The sequence below is a fragment of the Salmo salar genome, chromosome ssa14 (assembly GCF_905237065.1).
Source record: "Salmo salar chromosome ssa14, Ssal_v3.1, whole genome shotgun sequence".
NCBI classification, from domain to species: Eukaryota; Metazoa; Chordata; class Actinopteri; order Salmoniformes; family Salmonidae; genus Salmo; species Salmo salar.
Window position 1 is genome coordinate 10486197 of NC_059455.1, and position 21337 is coordinate 10507533.

The following is a 21337-nucleotide window of genomic DNA, read 5'->3' on the forward strand; positions in this document are numbered from 1 at the left end:
GACTCAGGATATATGGTTTCCAGTTCACATAAAGTCCAGTGAAGTTCCTTGATGGCCGTCTTGGTGTCTGCTTGAGGGGGAATGTACACAGCTGTGACTATAACTGACGATAATTGTTTTGGTAGGTAAAATGGGCATTTGATTGTAAGCAATTCTAGGTCGGGTGAGCAGAAGGACTTGAGCTCCTGTATGTTGTTATGATTACACCATGAGTCGCTAATCATGAAGCATACACCCCCGCCCTTCCTTTTCCAAGAGGTGTTCATCTCTGTCGGCGCGATGCATGGAGAAGCCCAGTGGCTGAACCGATTCCGACAACATATCCCAAGAGAGCCATGAAACAGGGAATGTTACAATCTCTGATGTCTCACTGGAAGGCAACCCTTGCTCGAATTTCGTCTACCTTGTTGTCAAGAGACTGGACATTGGCTAGTAGTATACTCGGGAGCGGTGTGCGATGTGCACGTCTACAGAGCCTGACCAGGTGGCCGCTTCGTCTGCCCCTTCTGCGATGCCGTAGTTTTGGGTCAACTACTGGAATTAGATCCATTGTCCTGGGTGGTGGTCCGAACAGAGGATCCGCTTCGGGATCGGCTTGTTAAACGTCCCACAAAAAAATATTCTGCCCTCCGCTTTATGAATGCTATTCTACACATTTTTCCCTTGGTAGCAGTTTGTGATTCCGTTGCCGACCTATATTAATTATCTTAATACAATATACTGGAGGATATGTGTGCCGTTTCTGTGTTCTGAAGGGAACAGCTGTAGAGAAAGGTCAATGGCACTCGTGTGTATTCCTACGAGTCAGGTTTTGAACCCAGAACTGAAAGTCAGACAAAGAACTCCTGTAATGGGTGTTAAGGGGCTGTCTGTTTTGTCACTTTTGACATCCTTTGATTTGGTTCAAGCAAGAGTGCCCGATTACATACACTGTTTTTCTTGGGTGGCAAGAACTATGATGTCGTTGTGGGTTAATAGTAAGTACCACAAAATGACTTGGTACATAGAGAATGTGTCATTCAATATCCTTCTCTGCCTTCATCTGGCCCAGAATGTGAGGAACTGAGGCTTATTGGGGATGCCCATGAAAACGTGTAAATCATTTTGGTTGGAGAAGGCACTACCACTTTACAGGAAATAAATGATGGAAAATGTGATGTTTGAATGTAAAGACACCTTTGAGGCTCTGGCGAAACCCAAACGCACTGTAAAACATGTTGCAAGATCTGAGGGTGTGAGTCCTTTAGGAAGACCACTCATCAAAACAGTAGAGGAAGCCGATTTCCTAGCATTGTGTAATGTGACTCTAAAGAGACTAAAAGAGTGCTTTTTTTTTTAATAATGCTTTCGCTGTAAATAGGTTAATTGTAACAGATGTAGGAACTGGTTCCAGTTTAGTTTTTAAAGCACACTTACTTCTCAGCAGTCCCAAACCCAGAATTTCTAACCTGTGGGGTGAAATCCTGGGACATGTTACAGCCATTCCCAGCTTCTGAAATAAAACAAAAGTGTTTTGTTTTTCTGTGCGAAAGTTGCATGTTGACTATATTGTTCGATTTCTCAACCACTGAGGTAATCACATGAATGAGATTTAGGACAAAACGTACAACAGCATATCCATGACGTATGACCCAAACAGCTTGATCAAATGTGAAGCAGAGCTCGAAATTAGACTTGGCTTTTTTTCCATCTCTCTCTACCATTCTTCCAGAATCTTCCCAAAGTAAATTTTCAGCCGTTCCAAACTGTGCATTCTTTTTCAACATGGCTCTAGTACCTAGGTCATTCACAAAGCTTTACAAGTAGGCTAAGTGTAGACCTACAGGCTGAGCTGTTAACTGAGACAGAAATGTACATTGTAATATTTTATGTAACTCATTGTGTGCATTGCGGCCTAATTAGCTCAGTTGATTGCTTCCTATGCTTTTTTGTTTTACTCCTCGTCTTTAGAAGGTCGGATCTCAGCCTCAGAATGTCATAGAGATGAACCAAAGACATCCCCATGTGCATAAGAATCACGTCTTTGTCGTCATGCTTTATATTATCAGGAACCAATTTTTCCTCTTCAAAATCTTAAACTACTAACAAGGGGTATGCTTTTTGCCCTTTTAAGGGGAATTGCATACCCTCCACAAACCCCATCCATTTGAGCCATGGTAGTAACACAATTTCTGAAGTAGCAACACACTTCCTGTAGTATTAGTAACACACTTTTTGTAGTAACTTAATACTTTTATGGTTTATATCTTTGGACATCAACTATTTGGTGCAAACCTTGAAGTGCAAATTTAGATGATGAAAACCTGTCACATTTAAGTGCAAATGACTTGTGTCTGCAACCAACTTTTAATAATTCACAGATGACTATACAACATTTTGGTTTAGAGATACATTCACCATAAAACATTTAATATCCAACAGATTAAGGTTAAAGGGGCAATCTGCGCTGCTATTTGTTGTCGTTATAAATTAATGATAAACCCATTGATTGTTGAAGAATATAACTTAAATGTCTCATGAGCTTAGTTCAACTGTCGTACACCATCAGAACCCAAAATATAAGCTCGTTTTACTCCAATGTTTTGTAAACATTGTCCTTTCATCCATATAGCTCTGTCTATGAATTTGAGAGTGGTTATATTTCTCCAGCCCATCCCTCAGCTTTTTACAGAAAAATAGACGGGTAGAACACTTTGTTTCAACTGATGATTGGCCCTTTAAGGAACAATGTTTAATACTCTTTAGGATTGTCCACTTTATTACCACATTGACGAAGGTTTCATAAATGTTACTATCTAAACAAAAATGACTGTACATAATTATAGAAGGTACACAAAAACATCAGCAGTTTTACAAGACAAAATAACATGGTAAAAAAAACTAACACAATTGCATAAAGGATGTTCAAGTGGGGTGTCCAATCAAAGACATCTTTCGACCGATGGGTAAAATAATGTTTATTGTGTACCAATGGTCCAAACCCCATGTCTCTATCCCAATCCATTCAAAGTTATTGGCGTTTTTACTCTTGTAGGATGGCCCGAACTAGCGACTAAATCAATGGTGCCCAGAGAAAAAGTGGTCAAAAATCTGGAAAATTGCTTTGCGTTAGCTAGGCTGGATTCTGTGCAAGAATTAAGGCTACTGGCTACCTGAAAGGCTCACTTTCACGTTAAACTTGTCATCTTTCTTCTGAAATCCGCAGGACATAAACCAGTATAGAGGTGGCAGGTAACCTAGCGGTTAAGAGTGCTGGGACAGTAACCCAAAGAGCGCTGGTTAGAATCCCAGAGTCGACTGTGAAAAATGTGCACTTGAGCAAGGCACTAAACTTTAACTGCTCCTGTAAGTCACTCAAATAACTAAGATGGATATCTATTTTTGTTCTTTTTTAAAGATTTCTCACAAAAACAAGTGTATCTCGGTGAAATGTCAATAAAGCACTGAGCGTATGCCAAGCTTTTTACTTTCAAAGCCTTTTATAATTTACTTTAGCTCGTGTCATGCAATTATTTTTTTGTGACCTGGGTAAACAACTTTTAAGACGACGCCCACAAAATGTTAAATCCTCAAAAGTTGTTAAGAGAAACGTGCATCACAATGTCAGATGCATTAGGTTACAAAATCGGACTTTTGGGATATAATGATATGTTAGAGAAAGAATCCACTGAACGATTCAGAACATGAATAATCATATTTGTCTTGGTAAAATGCATTTTATGACAAAGAAGTGAAATTTCATCACCAAAGTGCATTTTAACCCACTCTGGACACCCTACAAAAAGCAACAAACATAATTGCAGTACTGTTAAAGATGGATGCCGCAGTAGCGTCACTGTCTGCCCCACCGCCGTTGTTATTATTTTGTTGCCTAAGCGGAGGTGTGGAGCCTCACACATATTCTGGTGTTCTATCGCGCTGCAATGATTCCTAAACTTAATCGTAACTTGGAACATTATGGAAGTGCCTCATACTCGAACTGAAAAAAAGAGAAAAGAAATACAACCTAAGAATAGCATTTCGCAATATAAGGTTATTATGTATTGTCATAAGACCGTGGTTGCCAGGTTATTCCAATCCCTCGTCACTGCAACTATGGAGTTTGCTATACATCATACTTACTGCATTGAACAGGGAGCTCTAACGGGACGTAGTTTCTCTGGCAGAGGTATACAAAAGCAGCAGCTAGCTTACAGGCTGCTCCGGAGCGGCCCGAGACAGAGCCACAATGGCTTCTCTCACACACCGATAAGAACTGGCCTGGGTCCACCTGAGAGAGAGGGCGAAAGAGAGCAAGAGAGGAGAGCGAGAGGTCATGAGCAGATAAGCTCCCGCATTTTTCAGCATGTTTTTTTTTTTTAAAGATCAACTTGGATTATTTGGCAGAGACATATACAGGATGTTACCCTCCACAACATAACCTTCACTCCAAATCAAAACTTCAAACCTACAGCCTGATTTGGACGGAATTACCTGGAAGCTTTCCTACTACGAAGGATTATTATTCCCAAGCTATACAGCAAATGCTCTGGCAAACAAACAGAAACCTGAAAACACCCTCCAGCCTGGAACTGAGTGAGTAATGTTCAGTCTGAAGCTATTTTTTATTTTAAAAAGACAAGAAAAATGGATTACAATGATATATTTTACTTTATAAGTTCTGAATGCTAAGATAAGGCTACCAAGCTTGCTAGGACAAAGAGATACAACTTCAATTAGCACTGACGTGAATTGAGATGTCAAAGCCCTTGAGCCCAACAATGGCAGAAGAGTCACACAGTCTACCCCAACCAAATGCAGAGGCCTTTAAAGCCGCCTCCTGCTGTTCAGAGGTAATTAAAATACAGTACCCTCAAATTGTAAAAAAATAAAAAAATTATAAGGCACGAAAAGAGTACAAAATGAAGCTCCTTATGGAAAATCAAGAGACACTTTTTGCTGACTTATAAAAATGGGAACATCAGCAAATTCATCTTCCACACAGACCATCCCCTGGTATGGCACAGTGCTATATTAACACACTACCCATCTGTTAAGAGGGCGGGTGTTTCCGATGGGTGGAAACTCAGGATACTAGACAACGAGGACTCGGGGTCAAATAATGTGAACGTGTACAAATCTGGAACAGTAATGGTACAGGGAAACCCCAAACATTTTCAGCTGGACTTTCGCATTAACAAAAAGATAGCTCAACAGGATCTCTTGAGAAAGATACCCCGAGCTTGTCAGACCAGACCTCTTCATTAAACAACCCCACAGACGAGCAACCCCAAGCAGAACGTCAACCTCCCAGCACAGAGTACTACTCCCTCATTGAAATTAAGGATAAATTCACCCAGCTGGAGGTAAGGCAGGTGGTCCTGGAACAGGAGGTGAACACACTTCAGTCAGCACAAAAAAATCCTCCAGCTCAACAACACCCCCTCAACCAGACCCGGAGAGAGACATATCTGCACTCTGGACGGTGGTGAGACAACATCAACGGGAGAAAGAGCAGGAGAAGAACAGAGCACTAGATGAAAGGATCAGAGTGCTGGAGGAGAGGGTGAGGGGGATGGTGTGTGACAGAGAACAACCCATTAGAGAGGTGGCCACCACCGCAGAGAAGCCAGCAGAACAGCCCACCTCAGCTCCCGACGAAAGTCTTGACACCACAGCAGGACAGTCCACCCCAGACCCTGACCATAGTGTCAACATCACAGCAGAACAGTCCACACCAGACCCTGACCATAGTGTCGACATCACAGCAGAACAGTCCACACCAGACCCTGACCATAGTGTCGACATCACAGCAGAACAGCCCACCTCAGCTCCCGACGAAAGTCTTGACATCACAGCAGAACAGTCCACCCCAGACCCAGACCATAGTGTCGACATCACAGCAGGACAGTCCACCCCAGACCCTGACCATAGTGTCGACACCACAGCAGGACAGTCCACCCCAGACCCTGACCATAGTGTCGACACCACAGCAGAACAGTCCACCCCAGACCCTGACCATAGTGTCGACACCACAGCAGAACAGTCCACACCAGACCCTGACCATAGTGTCGACACCACAGCAGAACAGTCCACCCCAGACCATAGTGTCGACACCACAGCAGAACAGTCCACCCCAGACCCTGACCATAGTGTCGACACCACAGCAGAACAGTCCACCCCAGACCCTGACCATAGTGTCGACACCACAGCAGAACAGTCCACACCAGACCCTGACCATAGTGTCGACATCACAGCAGGACAGTCCACCCCAGACCCTGACCATAGTGTCGACATCACAGCAGAACAGTCCACACCAGACCCTGACCATAGTGTCGACATCACAGCAGTACAGTCCACCCCAGACCCTGACCATAGTGTCGACATCACAGCAGAACAGTCCACCCCAGACCCTGACCATAGTGTCGACATCACAGCAGGACAGTCCACCCCAGACCCTGACCATAGTGTCGACACCACAGCAGAACAGTCCACCCCAGACCCTGACCATAGCGTCAACATCACAGCAGAACAGTCCACCCCAGACCCTGACCATAGTGTCGACATCACAGCAGAACAGTCCACCCCAGACCATAGTGTCGACACCACAGCAGAACAGTCCACACCAGACCCTGACCATAGTGTCGACATCACAGCAGAACAGTCCACCCCAGACCCTGACCATAGTGTCGACACCACAGCAGGACAGTCCACCCCAGACCCTGACCATAGTGTCGACACCACAGCAGAACAGTCCACCCCAGACCATAGTGTCGACACCACAGCAGAACAGTCCACCCCAGACCCTGACCATAGTGTCGACACCACAGCAGAACAGTCCACCCCAGACCCTGACCATAGTGTCGACACCACAGCAGAACAGTCCACACCAGACCCTGACCATAGTGTCGACACCACAGCAGAACAGTCCACCCCAGACCCTGACCATAGTGTCGACATCACAGCAGAACAGTCCACCCCAGACCCTGACCATAGTGTCGACACCACAGCAGAACAGTCCACCCCAGACCCTGACCATAGTGTCGACATCACAGCAGAACAGTCCACCCCAGACCCTGACCATAGTGTCGACATCACAGCAGGACAGTCCACACCAGACCCTGACCATAGTGTCGACACCACAGCAGGACAGTCCACACCAGACCCTGACCATAGTGTCGACACCACAGCAGAACAGTCCACACCAGACCCTGACCATAGTGTCGACATCACAGCAGGACAGTCCACCATAGTGTCGACATCACAGCAGGACAGTCCACCCCAGACCCTGACCATAGTGTCGACACCACAGCAGAACAGTCCACACAGACCCTGACCATAGTGTCGACATCACAGCAGAACAGTCCACACCAGACCCTGACCATAGTGTCGACATCACAGCAGGACAGTCCAACATAGTGTCGACATCACAGCAGGACAGTCCACCCCAGACCCTGACCATAGTGTCGACACCACAGCAGGACAGACAAATTAAGAACCCCAAGCCCAGGGGATCCAATCCCCGCTCCTGACAACACCCACTGAGGACATACACAAGCCACAGATTGTACTCCTTATGGACTGAAATGGGAAATATATACAAGAAAATAAACAGTGTCTAAACTCTGGTGTCCAAACACCCAGTGCGCCCTAGACCTTCTGGCTGAGGACCAACTAGGGTCACCCAGCCACATAATAATACACACAGGCACAAACGACCTGAGAGCACAGCAGGAAAGGGTGGCCACAGCACTAAAGGGAGTGATTAAAAAAAGCTTCTTCTACTTTCCCCGACGCACAAGTGGTTATCTACACCTTGCTACCACGAAAAGACTTCCACCCTGCTACCATACAGCAGGTAAACTGTGCCTCAAAACCAAATACCTGGCCCACCACTCCATTCTGGACTTGAACAGTCTTTACGACCAGGTCCACCTATACAAGGCAGCAGTGCGCACCTTCGCCCAGACCCTAAATGAAATTGCCCTCAAACCAGCCCCAACACTTCACACAGGAGCAACAGATCAATAGACACCCCGCCCAGACCAGCAAGACACTCCCCCCGGACCTACACCTAGAGGACCCACGCCGAGAAGACCCACCTCAAGACCACAGCACCACCAGCCACATCCATACCCCAAATTTAGGCCCCCTCAGATCAGATCTATGCCCCTCCTGCCCACCCAATTTCCCCCCCACTCCCGCAAAGAGGGCCTCAACATGGAAGTCACACATACGCCCAGGCCGTGAGCAGGCATACAGGCCCAACCCCCACTAGCCCAAGCCAATGGCATGTACCAGATGCTCAGCAGGCTCTTCTCACACTTTCTGGCCTGAGGCCAAACCACACGACCAACAACATTAGACACTTTATGGAACACAAAGCCTTCACCATCTCATCCTGGAATATCCAAGTCCTGAGGTCATCTGCCTTTGGCCTAAAGAGCAGGAACCTGGACTTCATCCTACAAGAAATATGGAGGAGACGGACCCACTGGTTGCCCTATAGGTTACAGAGAGCTGGTAGTCCCATCCACCAAACGTAGAACAGGGAAGGGACTCGCAGTATGCTAATTTGGTATAGAGCAGACCTAACTCACTCTATTAAATCAATCTGTCACGTTTGTTGGAATGATCGGACCAAGGCGCAGCGTGAGTAGCGTTCCACATAATTTATTAGAAAGTGAAAATACAAAACAATAAAGAATAAACGAACCGTGACGACAATGCAACTACACATAAACAATATCCCATAACCCACAAGTGGAAAACAAGCTACTTAAGTATGATCCCCAATTAGAGACAACGATTACCAGCTGCCTCTAATTGGGAGTCATACACAATCACCAACATAGAAAAACAAAACCTAGAACCCCACATAAACTAGACTAACCCCCCAGTCACGCCCTGACCTACTCTACCAGGACGTGACACAATCAAAACAGGAACATTTTACATTTGGCTAGAAATTCAAAAGGAAATGATCTTAACAGAGAAAAATGTCCTCCTTGGTGCTACCTATATCCCCCCACTAGAATCCCCATACTTTAATGAAGACAGCTTCTCCATCCTGGAGGGGGAAATCAATCATTTCCAGGCCCAGGGACATGTACTAGTCTGTAGTGACCTAAATGCCAGAACCGGACAAGAACCTGACACCCTCAGCACACAGGGGGACAAACACCTGCCTGGAGGTGACAGCATTCCCTCCCCCATGTGCCCCCCTAGGCACAACTACGACAACATAACAAAAACGGGTCACAACTCCTGCAGCTCTGTCGCACGCTGGATATGTAAATAGTCAATGGTAGGCTTCGAGGGGACTCCTATGGTAGATACCCCTATAGCTCATCTCTTGGCAGTAGTACTGTAGACTACTTTATCACTGACCTCAACCCAGAGTCTCTCAGAGTGTTCACAGTCAGATCACTGAAACCCCTATCAGATCACAGCAAAATCACTGTCTACTTAAACAGAGCAATACTCAGTAACCGGAAGGTTGCTGGATTGAATCCCTTAGCTGAAAAGGTCAAAATCTGTCATTCTGCCCCTGAGCAAGGCAGTTAACCAACTGTTCCCCGGGCGCCGAAGACATGGATGTCGATTAACCCTCCTGTTGTGTTCGTTTCATGTTAGTTAATTCTGTGTTCCCAGTCCAAAATGACAGCCCAATTATAGCTGATTATAAATCCATAATAAGAGATATCATCACCTAACGTAGTGTTAGATCTTTTTATCAACTTAAGTTCTTGTGAACATTAGACGTTTTGAACTTCTATTTGCTATGGAAGCCAAGAAGGGGAGTGAGGCGCGTGCCTGAACTACATTTTATACACTAATTGGAGTCTCACCCATTCATTTCTAATGACCGGTCATTTTTGACTGGAAACACCATAGGTGTACAAAAGTTAAATAAAACACCCAAAATGTTATGAAAATTATCAAAATGTATTTTGTGTGTTCAGATGCCCTGTGTGGACAAAGTCATGGAACCTTATGACAATCAGATTAAATGAACTACATTTTCCAGAGAGAAAACTTGGAAATCGGTCCAATTCAACCAGAACACAGCAGGAGGGTTAAGTCAGCCCCCTGCACCTCTCTGATTCAGACACATTTCAATTGAATACATTCAGTTGGACAACTGACTAGGTATCCCCCTTTCCCTTGCTCAATCATGAGGCATCAAAGCCAAAGGAACTGAATAATATTAAGAAATGCTATAGACAGAAGGAGTGTAGTGTGGAAACCTACCAACAAATTCAGACAACTTCCTGGACAAAACATTCCACTGTAATAGTGAAGGTGTAAACTTGGCAGTAGAACATCTAAACAGTGTATTTGACCTCTCAGCTTCCCTATCAAATCTAAAAATGTCAAACAGAACACCAAAGAAAATTAACAATAATGACAAATGGTTTGATGAAGAATGCAAAAACTTAAAGAAATTGAGAAACCTATCCAACCAAAAACAGAGACCCAGAAAACCTGAGTCTACTCCTTCACTATGGTGAATCAGTAAAACAATACAGAAATACACTACGGAAAAAGAAGGAACAGCACATCAGAAATCAGCTCAATGTAATTGAAGAATCCATAGACTAACCACTTCTGGGAAAATTGGAAAACACAAAAAAAATAACACAAAGATTTATCTATCCAAAATGAGGATGTATGGGTAAACCACTTTCCAAATCTTTTTGGCCCTATAACAAACAATAAACAGCAAAAACATATACATGATCAAATTAAAATCTTAGAATCAACTATTAAAGACAACCAGAACCCACTGGATTCTCCAATTACATTGAATGAACTACAGGACAAAATACAAACCCTCCAACCCAAAAAGGCCTGTGGTGTTGACGGTATCTTCAATGAAACGATAAAATATTTAGACAACAAATTCCAATTGGCTATACCTAAACTCTTTAACATCATCCTTAGCACTGGCATCTTCCCCAATATTTGGAACCAAGGACTGATCACCCCAATCCACAAGTGGAGACAAATTTGATCCCAATATCTACCATGGGATATGCGTCAACAGCAACCTTGGGAAAGTCCTCTGCATTATCATTAACAGCAGACTCGTACATTTTCTCATTGAAAACAATGTCCTGAGCAAATGTCAAAATGGTTTTTTACAAAATTACCATACTAGAGACAATGTACTCACCTGCACACCCTAATTGACAAACAACCAAACCAAAACAAAGGCAAAGTCTTCTCATGCTTTGTTTTTTATATATATATTTTTTTACCCCTTTTACACCCCAATTTCATGGTATCCAATTGGTAGTTAGTCTTGTCCCGTCGCTGCAACTCCCACATGGACTCGGGAGAGGCGAAGGTCGAGAGCTGTGTGTCCTCCGAAACACGACCCAGCCAAGCCGCACTGCATCTTGACACAATGCCCGCTTAACCCGGAAGCCAGCCGCACCAATGTGTCGGAGGCAACACCGTACACCTAGTGATCGTGTCAGCGTGCATGCGCCTGGCCTGCAACAGGAGTTGCTAGAGCGTGACGGGACAAGGACATCCCGGCCAGCCAAACCCTCCCCTAACCCGGATGACGCTGGACCAATTGTGCACCGCCCCATGGGTCTCCCGGTCGCGGCCGACTGTGACAGAGCCTGGACTCGAACCAGAATCTCTAGTGGCGCAGCTAGCACTGCGATGCTGTGACTTATACCACTGCGCCACTCGGGAGGTCTTCTCATGATTTGTTGATTTTAAAAAGCCTTTGACTCAATTTGGCATGAGGGTCTGCTATACAAATAAATGGAAAGTGGTGTTGGGAGAAAAACATACAACATTATAAAATCCATGTAAACAAACAAGTGTGTGGTTAAAATTGGCAAAAAAACACATTTCTTTCCACAGGGCCGTGGGGTGAGACAGGGATGCAGCTTAAGCCCCACCCTCTTCATCATATATATCAACGAATTGGCGAGGGCACTAGAGCAGTCTGCAGCACCCGGCCTCACCCTACTAGAATCTGAAGACAAATGTATACTGGTTGCTGATGATTTGATGCTTCTGTCACCAACCAAGGAGGGCCTACAGCAGCACCTAGATCTTCTGCACAGATTCTGCCAAACCTGGGCCCTGACAGTAAATCTCAGTAAGACAAAAATAATGGTGTTCCAAAAAAATGTCCAATTGCCAGGCGAACAAATACAAATTCCATCTAGACACTGTTGCCCCAGAGCACTCAAAAAACGATACATACCTCGGCCTAAACATCAGCGCCACAGGTAACGTCCACAAAGCTGTGAACAAGCTGAGAGACAAGGCAAGAAGAGCCTTCCATGCCATCAAAAAAAGATTTTGCTACTGCTTGACTAAAGAAATCTCGGTCGACCAACAGCCTATCGACCAAACAATCGACCAGTGGACTAAACGGGGTCAGCCCTAGTTATGTTATACATTATACACCATTACAATTGTTTCATGAACAAGAGCCTGATTAAAGTGTGTTTGTGTAAAGCTGTCCTCACCACTCGGAAGCAGGAGCCCAGTGGAGAGTCACGGGCAGAGAAGAGAAAGTCACAGCTCAGAGAGTCGGCAGTCGACTTAGAACAAGGCTCTGCTATCTGTGGTTCACTGCCACACTCAGGACTGATCTGTCAGCACAAACACATGAGAATGAAAAGCACATTCATACATTTTATTATTTATGTAGGCTGCTATAACTGTAAAGCCATAATGTGTCAAATGTCTTGTCCTACCTGCCAGCTGTGCATAAAGTCAGCCATGTTGTCAGCCTGGGAGCCATCAGGAAGAGGGAAGTCATTTCCTGCTTCATTGTCATTGGTCCCTAGGACACCAGTGGACACACCTGCATAGACAATCAAAGACAATGAATGACATAGAGACAGTGAAGGGGTCACTAATTACTTCTGCTTGAACTAAATACTAGTACCATACACCGGAATAAATATGACATGGGATTCTTTGAAAACAAAAGCTTTAGGTGGAAGTCTGTACTCAGTAAACCAAAACAGTAATTATTGTTATCAAAAGGTTAATGGTGCGCAAATGTCTTCTTTTGAATCACGTTCATACCATGTAGCCAGCCATCCAGAGTCAGGCTGCACAGGTCGAGCGATAGGTCACATGACACCCGCACTCCATTCCGATTGGAGACCTCGACAACATTCCCCTCTTTCCTGATGACCAGTCCATTATCACTGTAGGATGTCTGTGTGACATGACAATTGAATTTCACCTGCAATAGTAGAAAAATAATACATGTTTTATCAAATCATCCTTTTGAAAATGTAATTATTTGAAATAATGTATAGAGAACAGTTTATTATAAAGTCCTGTACCTCTCCATTGTGGTGGATGGCAACAGTGCTGTTATTCATCCGCACCAACAGAGTGCGCTGTGAGCTGGAGTCTGAACCTAGCAGCACAGTGAAGGATTCATCCTGAGTGACATCGTGGGCTAGGATGACTGGACACGGGCCTGGCAGCTCATATAGGTGGCCGTCGAACGACACCACAAACTGGTTGGCCACCAACAGAGCTTCATCTGGTGGAAGGAGGGAGGGAAGGAGAGAGGGATCAGCCAATATCACCAAGGATGGATGTGACCAAAGATGCATTTTAGAGGTATTATAACAACGGCCCAATAAATACACAAATTCTCAACGAATCTTTCCTCAATCCCTCGCGTCCTGTCTCCTCACCTCCTTCTCAACGCTATTGGAGGAGAAGGTCCAAGGTTGGCAAGAAGATGAGGCGAGAGAACGCAAGGGAACATACATTGAGAAAGAGTCCACAGCTCCAATCCCTATTCAAAATGGCGGCCTAGCTCACGGCAGAAGGGGCTGTCCGTGATCTTCCGTTTCAGGCGGTAGAGCTCGGCGGTGGGCCTGAGGGAGGTGAGGGCCTGCAAGGGCCTGAGGAGCCACTCCTCCAGAAGGACCTCCACCACCCCAACCTTCTCCATCCTGGACCAAGGGCCCCGCGCCAGGGGCAGGGGTATAGTTACGGACACAGAGCAGTCACTGGGGGAGTAGAATAGAATGAAAGAGATACTTTCTTGTCTATTTTTGTAAGAACAGAAATGTGTCTTCTGCCTGTCTCAACAGAAACATGCAACAATCATGTTCCTTGTAGCTCAAGTACATGATAAACCCAGTCCAGGAAATGTTTAAGGGTATTCTTTAATTTAATACAAAAATAATATGGTTAACAAACAGAAACAGTAGCTCGGGTAGAGTTCATACCTTGCAGAGAGTTTGTACACAGAGGCCAATCGTCTTCTGACCCCCGCCAAGGCTACTGCCAACCTCAACTCTGCCCAGTGGCCAGTCTGATGGCTCACCTGGTACAAATATGCAAGCGTAAATTGCCAGAAATAAACTCCTTCGTTACTCCTACAACCACACAGTTTTCTACAAAATGGCTGCCATAGCAATCGAGTATTCCCCTTATCTAGTATTGTGTCTCTCTCCACCATAAACTCACCACATCCAGGACAGTGCTGAGGGTAGTGAGGGTGAACTGGGCTACTGGTCTAAGATGAGGGTTCTCCTGTAGGGAGGGTAGGAGCTCCACCAGTCTGTCAGTCCACATGGACACAGCCTCCCTCCATACAGAGTCTACCTTCTGGCCTGTCACATCATGGTACGCCCCAGCTATAGTGGCCAGAGGTCCTGGGAATGGGCATAATGGAGGTGGCAAAGTTAGAAGATGTAGGTATGTACTGTACACACATATGCACACACACAGACACAGACACAAACACTCATTCACTCATTCACTCACTCACTCACTCACTCACTCACTCACTCACTCACTCACTCACTCACTCACTCACTCACTCACTCACTCACACAGAGACACTGAACCTTCATAAACTTCATAAACAAGTGAGTGACATTACCAGACTGATAGCATAAACCCTAGTGGTTAGGTAAAGATACGTTCATGACAGGGTTAGACTCCTAACAATAGGTCAAAGTTCACTCACTCCTGAGCTCATGCTGTCCAAGCTGAGAGGCGTGCTGTAGGAGGAGGAGGAGGTGTGGCAGACTGTGAGTCAGAGCGTGGCGTAGTCGGCTGGTCCTCCAGGAGCCCCACGCTCCTCCCTCTCTCTGCCCCAGCAGGGCCTCTGTTCGCTGGGTAAAACGTAAGGCTGCGCCGCTCAGCTCCTGAAGCAATTCAATGTCCTTAGACTAGTAGCAGGAGGATGACAGGGCATAATCGTTAGAAAGCTGTTTAGAAACATTTGTGGATTAATCTACGGAGTATTAACATTTGATTTTGACAGATGCTCTTTTCCTGAGCTACTTAATAATACCACTAGGGCATTCAAGTAAAGGGCTGTGTATTTAAGTACTCAAGTAAGTCATATACCACGGAAGTAAATTAATTTCCAAAGCAAACCTGCCGCCCGAATTCTGTCAGGAGATGCTGTAACGTCTGCACTCTCTCTAAGATCTTCTTTCTCATCTGAGAGCCCAAATGGTGGACCTGAGCCTTGAGACGGCATTGAAAGAGTGGGATAATCAAGAAACTGGTTTCAGGAAGTCTGATAGGATGTCTCGTGTTTTCATGAGACAGATCAACGGTCGCTTTCTATTGGGTGTAAATCTCTTACCTCCACTGCCAATAGGCTCTCTGCACATCCCCTGGCCCGTAACAACAGGCTCTGATTGGCTGTGCCCACGGAGACGGATGTGAGTGACTCAAGCAGAGTCCCGTCCTCTCGTCTCAGTACTTCAAGGGTTAGGCCTAACTTCCGCCGGCCCTCCAGACACAGTGCCACTGTGAGGTCCTGATCTGGTCCTATACCTGCACACACACACACACACACACACAAACACACACACCAAACACACACATACACACACACACACACACACACACACACACACACACACCAAAGACACAATTATGAGCACCAAAGTCAAGTAAAATCTTAGATCATGACATGATCTATTGAGATGAAAGCCCAATATTTCCAGCCACAACTTATTTTGTCCTCAATCTTCAAGCCTACTGTATATTACCGTTCCCATATCCAGCTGTGGCGTGTAGACAGCGTCCCTCTAGCGCCCCCCTCAGCCACACCTGCTCACTGTGGTCGAGTCTGACCTGGATCTGCAGCCCAGGACCCAGCAGGGAGGAGAGGGTACTGCCCCCTACCTTCACACTCCAGTTACCCACCTTAGACTACAGCACAGACAGGCAGACAGACGGACAGACACACACACACACAGGTAAAAAGGTAAATACTTTACACGGTGCAGACACAGATGGCTATAACCTCCAATGGTATGAACACATGACCTTGCCCCATGCCCTTGCTATAATACAGTCATGCATATTTAATATAACAAACATACAATGCCCATAATGTACATATTTTGCAATAACGTCAGTGCTCACCTCAGTTACCAGTGATATGTTGGTGCTGTGTGCGGTAGAGGAGTTGGTGAGAGCCAGGGTGAGGCTGCAGTGTGGCTGTCCCGCCAGAGAGAGACGGGTCTTGGTGTACAGCAGCTCTGTCCCTATGTTCACTCTGTGGTACCCAGACCAGCCAAGAGACTGACATATAGGTACAGACACACACACACAAAAGCTAACTGGTTGTACTAAGTGCTTACTCTGTCTCTGTATAACAGTATATTAATTAAGTTAGGTCGACGATGACCTAACACGATGACATACTCACCAGGTGCGGGGGACAGAGGCCCACCTGTATGTGGTGCTCCATCCTGTCTCTGAGGTTGGTGTGGAACTGGGCCAGCAGGGTGTGTGAGGGACAGGGGGCGGGAGACACGTTCTCTGCTCCAGCCTCCAGCTGGAGGGTGTGTAGTCCTGTGGCACTCCACTGCGGAAACACACGACACACACTCTATAGACTACACCATTAACCCTTTAAATGGAACAAGAGGCATCGATGATTTGCGTCCCAAATAACCACTCGTTATGTGATCCAGATTAGCGATTTCTCGGCACTGATCACGTGAAGAAAAAATAAATGGCGTGCCTCTATTTAACCAGGGAAGTCACAGAGAACACTTGATCTTTTACAAGAATGACCTGAATTCAGTACCTGGTAGTTCATGCTTTGTCTGAGGCTCTTGTCGCCCCACTTCAGCTCAGCATTCTGGGAGTAGGAGTTCCCTTCCTTGGCCACTGAGACACATCCCTCAACAGCCACCAGGGAAGGGACCACTTCCTGTAGGTCACACACGCGCATACACTCCAGGTGAGCTCCAGATGAAAGATTAGAAAAAGGAAACACATCTTGGGTGTAGCATTAAAATCCTCTTATGTCGAGTGTTGTTCACCCACTGCCTACCAATCTTAACGTTTTGGGAAATGCATCCCTGTTCAACCTTTATTAACCAGTGGGAACCGTCAACAACAGATGGTACTAGAGTGGGAATTTGTACCCGCGGGCTTAAATGGGACATGACATTGTATGTCTATGGTTGTACCTGCGCAGGAGAGAAGCGGGCACAGGCCTGCCCCCTGCTGAAGCTGTCCAGCCACTGCTGGCTGAGGGTGAGGGAAACATTCACAGGAGACCCACTGTCCCAGGAGACATGGGTCTGAGCTCGCAGAGAGAGAGAGAGAGAGAGAGAGAGAGAGAGAGAGAGAGAGAGAGAGAGAGAGAGAGAGAGAGAGAGAGAGAGAGAGAGAGAGAGAGAGAGAGAGACACACACACGTCAGAAATCAATTATATTGATGCGTGCGTGTGGTGTGTGCACGTGTGCATCTTGCCGGTACCTGATGGTTGCTTCTTTGCTCTGTGGCCGAGGCGTGTGAGATTGTGTGGAGGTAGAGTTGGGAGAGTGTTGGGGTGAATGGCTGTCTCAGCTCCATTGTTGTCTCACTACTCTCCCCCTGACCCCTCCACAAGGAGAGAGCTCGAACCTGAACAAACACAGACACCATCAGGTCCACAATAACACATTCCAGAAAGACAAAACAAAGCACTACAATCATCCTATACAGGCAGATAGGATGAGATTGTCTCCTTCAGGCATCCTCTCTGGGGATTTAAGGTTGCAAAATTCTCAAAAGCTTTCCTAAAAGGCCCTGTTATTTCAAGAATCCCAGTTGGAGGATTCTCCTGCAGCTTGAAAAACCCTACTGGGGATCAAACAGTATACTCATTCATTCATTCACGCATCAATTCATTCCAATGATCCAATACATTGTTGACTCTCAGCTCATAGCTCAGTAGTGTAACCAGTCTCACCTCCTCCTGTCTTCCATGTCTGTTCCAGCCCAGCACAACACTGTCCAGTCTACCATGGAGGGAACGCTCTAACGCCACATCCAGACTGCACCCGTGACGCAGAGACGCAATCTGAACTGAGGACAAGGAAACATGTCACATAGGTAAAGAGCGCAGGTATAATGTTTTCTAAGTTCTTATAAGTATATAAGAGCCTCGATGATGTCTTATAATAAGGCATGATGTTATTATTTATAATGTACATTCCAACAGACTCAAAATGGCTGGTATTTAGTCAAGTATTATTATAACGTGATTATAAGACATTATAATCGGGTTATACACGTCTGGGAAACTGGCCCATAGTGTATAGTACCCTTGAGTGTGCGGTCTCCCAGCTGCGGTCCTGGAGGGGCAGAGTAGAGGCCTGCCATGTTGAACTCCTGACTGCCCCACACGGCCCAATGCCGCAGCTGGTGGCTCCAGTTCCTTGCCTCATACAACACTTTCACCGCAATGTTCCTGGGCAGGGGCTTCAGCTAACAACACAACCAATCGCACGGTCAAAAACATTTCAACGGAGGAACGAAACTGATATTGCAATTTCATCTAATGTTCCAGTGACACTGAGGTACATTTGAATTTCAGTTTAACCTCCTGAATTGACTGAATTGAAATAAAAACTGACCTCGACACGTGGTTTTAATGTGTGAACTCATAACCAGGAGACCGCTAGTACGGTGAATGAGTGCCTACCTGTGGGTAGGTGTGGTTGAGCTCCAGGGCTTGACGGTAGCCGCCCTGAGTTACAGCCAGCTCCCCCAGAGCCCACAGCTTCCTCTTGCCCGACTGCAGCTCCACCATCCCCCTGACACTGGAGCCTGACTGGTTCAACTGAACACAGAAACAGGGGAACTCTGTTAGACTAAGCCACATTTGTCAAACACAAGGCCCGCGGGCCTTCCATTGCCGCCCGCGACACGCTATGCTACAAGTCCCAGCAAGAACGTCCAGCGTGCTGCACACCAAAGGCAGTGCGTTGCCATACACACACACACACACACCCCTCTTCCCAGACCAACCCACCTACGAGCCAGCCAGTGTGCTGTATCATATCGTTACTAAACATTTGCAGCAGCCCAAGTGTTTAAAGACAGTGCTACCCATTTTCCTTGGAACTTTTCTACCCTAAACCCTAAGGCATTTTTATACTGAAACAGGTAAGGGTCTTCCCCAAACTGTTGCTACAAAGTTGAAAGAGCAGAATCGTCTCGAATGTCATTGTATGCTGTAGAGTTAAGATTTCCCTTCACTGGAAGGGGCCTAGCCCGAACCATGAAAAACAGACCCAGACCATTATTTCTCCTCCACCAAACTTTACAGTTGCACTATGCATTGGGGCAGGTAGCGTTCTCCTGGCATCCGCCAAACCCAGATTTGTCTGTCAGACTGCCAGATGGTGAAGTGTGATTCATTACTCCAGAGAACGCGTCTCCACTGCTCCAGAGTCAAATGGTGGAGAGCTTTACACTACTCCAGCCGACGTTTGGCATTGCGCATAGTGATCTTAGGCTTGTGTGTAGCTGCTCGGCCATGGAAATCCATTTCAATAAGCTCTCGACGAACAGTTCTTGTGCTGACATTGCTTTCACAGGCAGTTTGGATCTCGGTAGGGAGTGTTGCAAGCGAGGACAGTCAATTTTTACATGCTACGCACTCAGCACTCCCGTTCTGTGAGATTGTGTGGCCTACCACCTCGTGGCTGAGCCATTGTTGCTCCTAGACGTTTCCACTTCACAATAACAGCACTTACAGTTGACCGGGGCAGCTCTAGCAGGGCAGAAATATGAATCAACTGACTTGTTGGAAAGGTGGCATCCTATGAGGCTGACACGTTGAAAGTCACTAAGCTCTTCAATAAGGCCATCCTGCTGTTAATGTTTGTCTATGGAGATTGCATGGCGGTGTGCTCGATTTTATGTCAGCAATGGGTGTGGCTGAAATAGCCGAATCCACTCATTTGAAGGGGAGTCCACATACTTTTGTGTATATAGTGTTTACTAAGCAGGACGCTAGATACTCTCGTGCATGCAGACAATATCGGAGAGTAAGTATCGAGTGACACACACAGCACTTGATTAAATGTTATCTGCTGGTGATGAGCAGGACTCGCAGGAGGTACAGTATGTTTGTAAATGATTTTGATCGAGCTATGTAGCCTATTGATTCCTTCTTGATGAATAAATAAAATGAAAATGTTTTGTCGTTTCTCTGTAATACTAGCCACCTAGCAATTTTATGAACTTTACTTTAGGTAACCAGCTTTTTAGGTTCCCAATATCGCAACCTCATAACTAACTACCAAGCCAAGTTCAGAAATGAGACACCGCGTAGAAATATGTTGAACCATTTATTAAAGAAAGAATCATGCAAGTCTTGGCAATATAGGCTCTGCTCCTTCAGGGTAGCTCACTGCCCAAGCAAAGCTTCAATATATAAAATGATCTACAAGCAGTGAGTGCGGTAAGCTATACCAATCCCCCAGCAGGAAAACAGAACCTAACAGGTGGAGGCTGGGGTGGTGGTGGGAGCAAAAGAAGCAAACGCATACTAGCAGTAGCAGCAAGCGGCAGAAGGATGTGTGAGCAGAACCGGCCAGCTTAAATGAACCGCCAAATATGGTAGGTGTGATTGCTACTAGCATCGAATTGATGCAATCTCAGCTAATGAGTCTGATCTGGCTTTGCTTTATTGAGAGTAGCTTGTCTAACTATCTCAGCTGGCATGCCTGCTAGCAAGGTTACTAGACTTTAGAAAATACAAAAATTGCTTTAATTCTTGGGTTATGATACTATATACCATTGTGGCAGTTGTACTAAATGCCTAAGGCATAAAAGTTCTTAAAATGACAACTAAACAGGTCAAGAGGTATGCTTAGATAACCTATGCAGAAAATAGACATATTTTTTTACATACAATTAGGCACAATGATTATGACTCTAGATTGCAGGAAAAAGCTGTTTCAGGTGTTTGAAAAATGAAAAATGATCCGGCCAGCCCCCTCCGGAAATGACACTAGGACACACACACACACACGAGTATAAATAAGTCAACAGTTGAGCCTACTTTAGGAAGTGACAAGTA

The 21337-nt window shown here is 45.7% G+C and overlaps 1 protein-coding gene across 2 annotated transcripts in view; it reads right to left on the reverse strand.

Moving 5' to 3' along the window:
• Positions 1-2306: 2306 nt before the first annotated feature.
• The window catches only part of LOC106568756 (uncharacterized), a 67094-nt gene continuing 48063 nt past the window's right edge, over positions 2307-21337 (reverse strand). For both annotated transcript variants that reach the window (XM_014139386.2, XM_014139385.2), the window contains exons 54-74: positions 18950-19087; positions 18570-18732; positions 18215-18330; positions 17740-17886; positions 17448-17561; positions 17060-17185; positions 16676-16834; positions 16390-16548; positions 16011-16173; positions 15599-15792; positions 15385-15477; positions 14969-15173; positions 14464-14651; positions 14223-14320; positions 13810-14000; positions 13317-13522; positions 13051-13213; positions 12714-12823; positions 12483-12608; positions 4123-4270; positions 2307-3979 (exon numbers count right to left, since the gene is read on the reverse strand). In XM_014139386.2, the coding sequence (XP_013994861.2) occupies positions 3969-3979; positions 4123-4270; positions 12483-12608; positions 12714-12823; positions 13051-13213; positions 13317-13522; positions 13810-14000; positions 14223-14320; positions 14464-14651; positions 14969-15173; positions 15385-15477; positions 15599-15792; positions 16011-16173; positions 16390-16548; positions 16676-16834; positions 17060-17185; positions 17448-17561; positions 17740-17886; positions 18215-18330; positions 18570-18732; positions 18950-19087 (3018 nt within the window). In that variant the 3' untranslated portion in view covers positions 2307-3968. The remainder of the gene's footprint in view (positions 3980-4122; positions 4271-12482; positions 12609-12713; positions 12824-13050; positions 13214-13316; positions 13523-13809; positions 14001-14222; positions 14321-14463; positions 14652-14968; positions 15174-15384; positions 15478-15598; positions 15793-16010; positions 16174-16389; positions 16549-16675; positions 16835-17059; positions 17186-17447; positions 17562-17739; positions 17887-18214; positions 18331-18569; positions 18733-18949; positions 19088-21337) is intronic.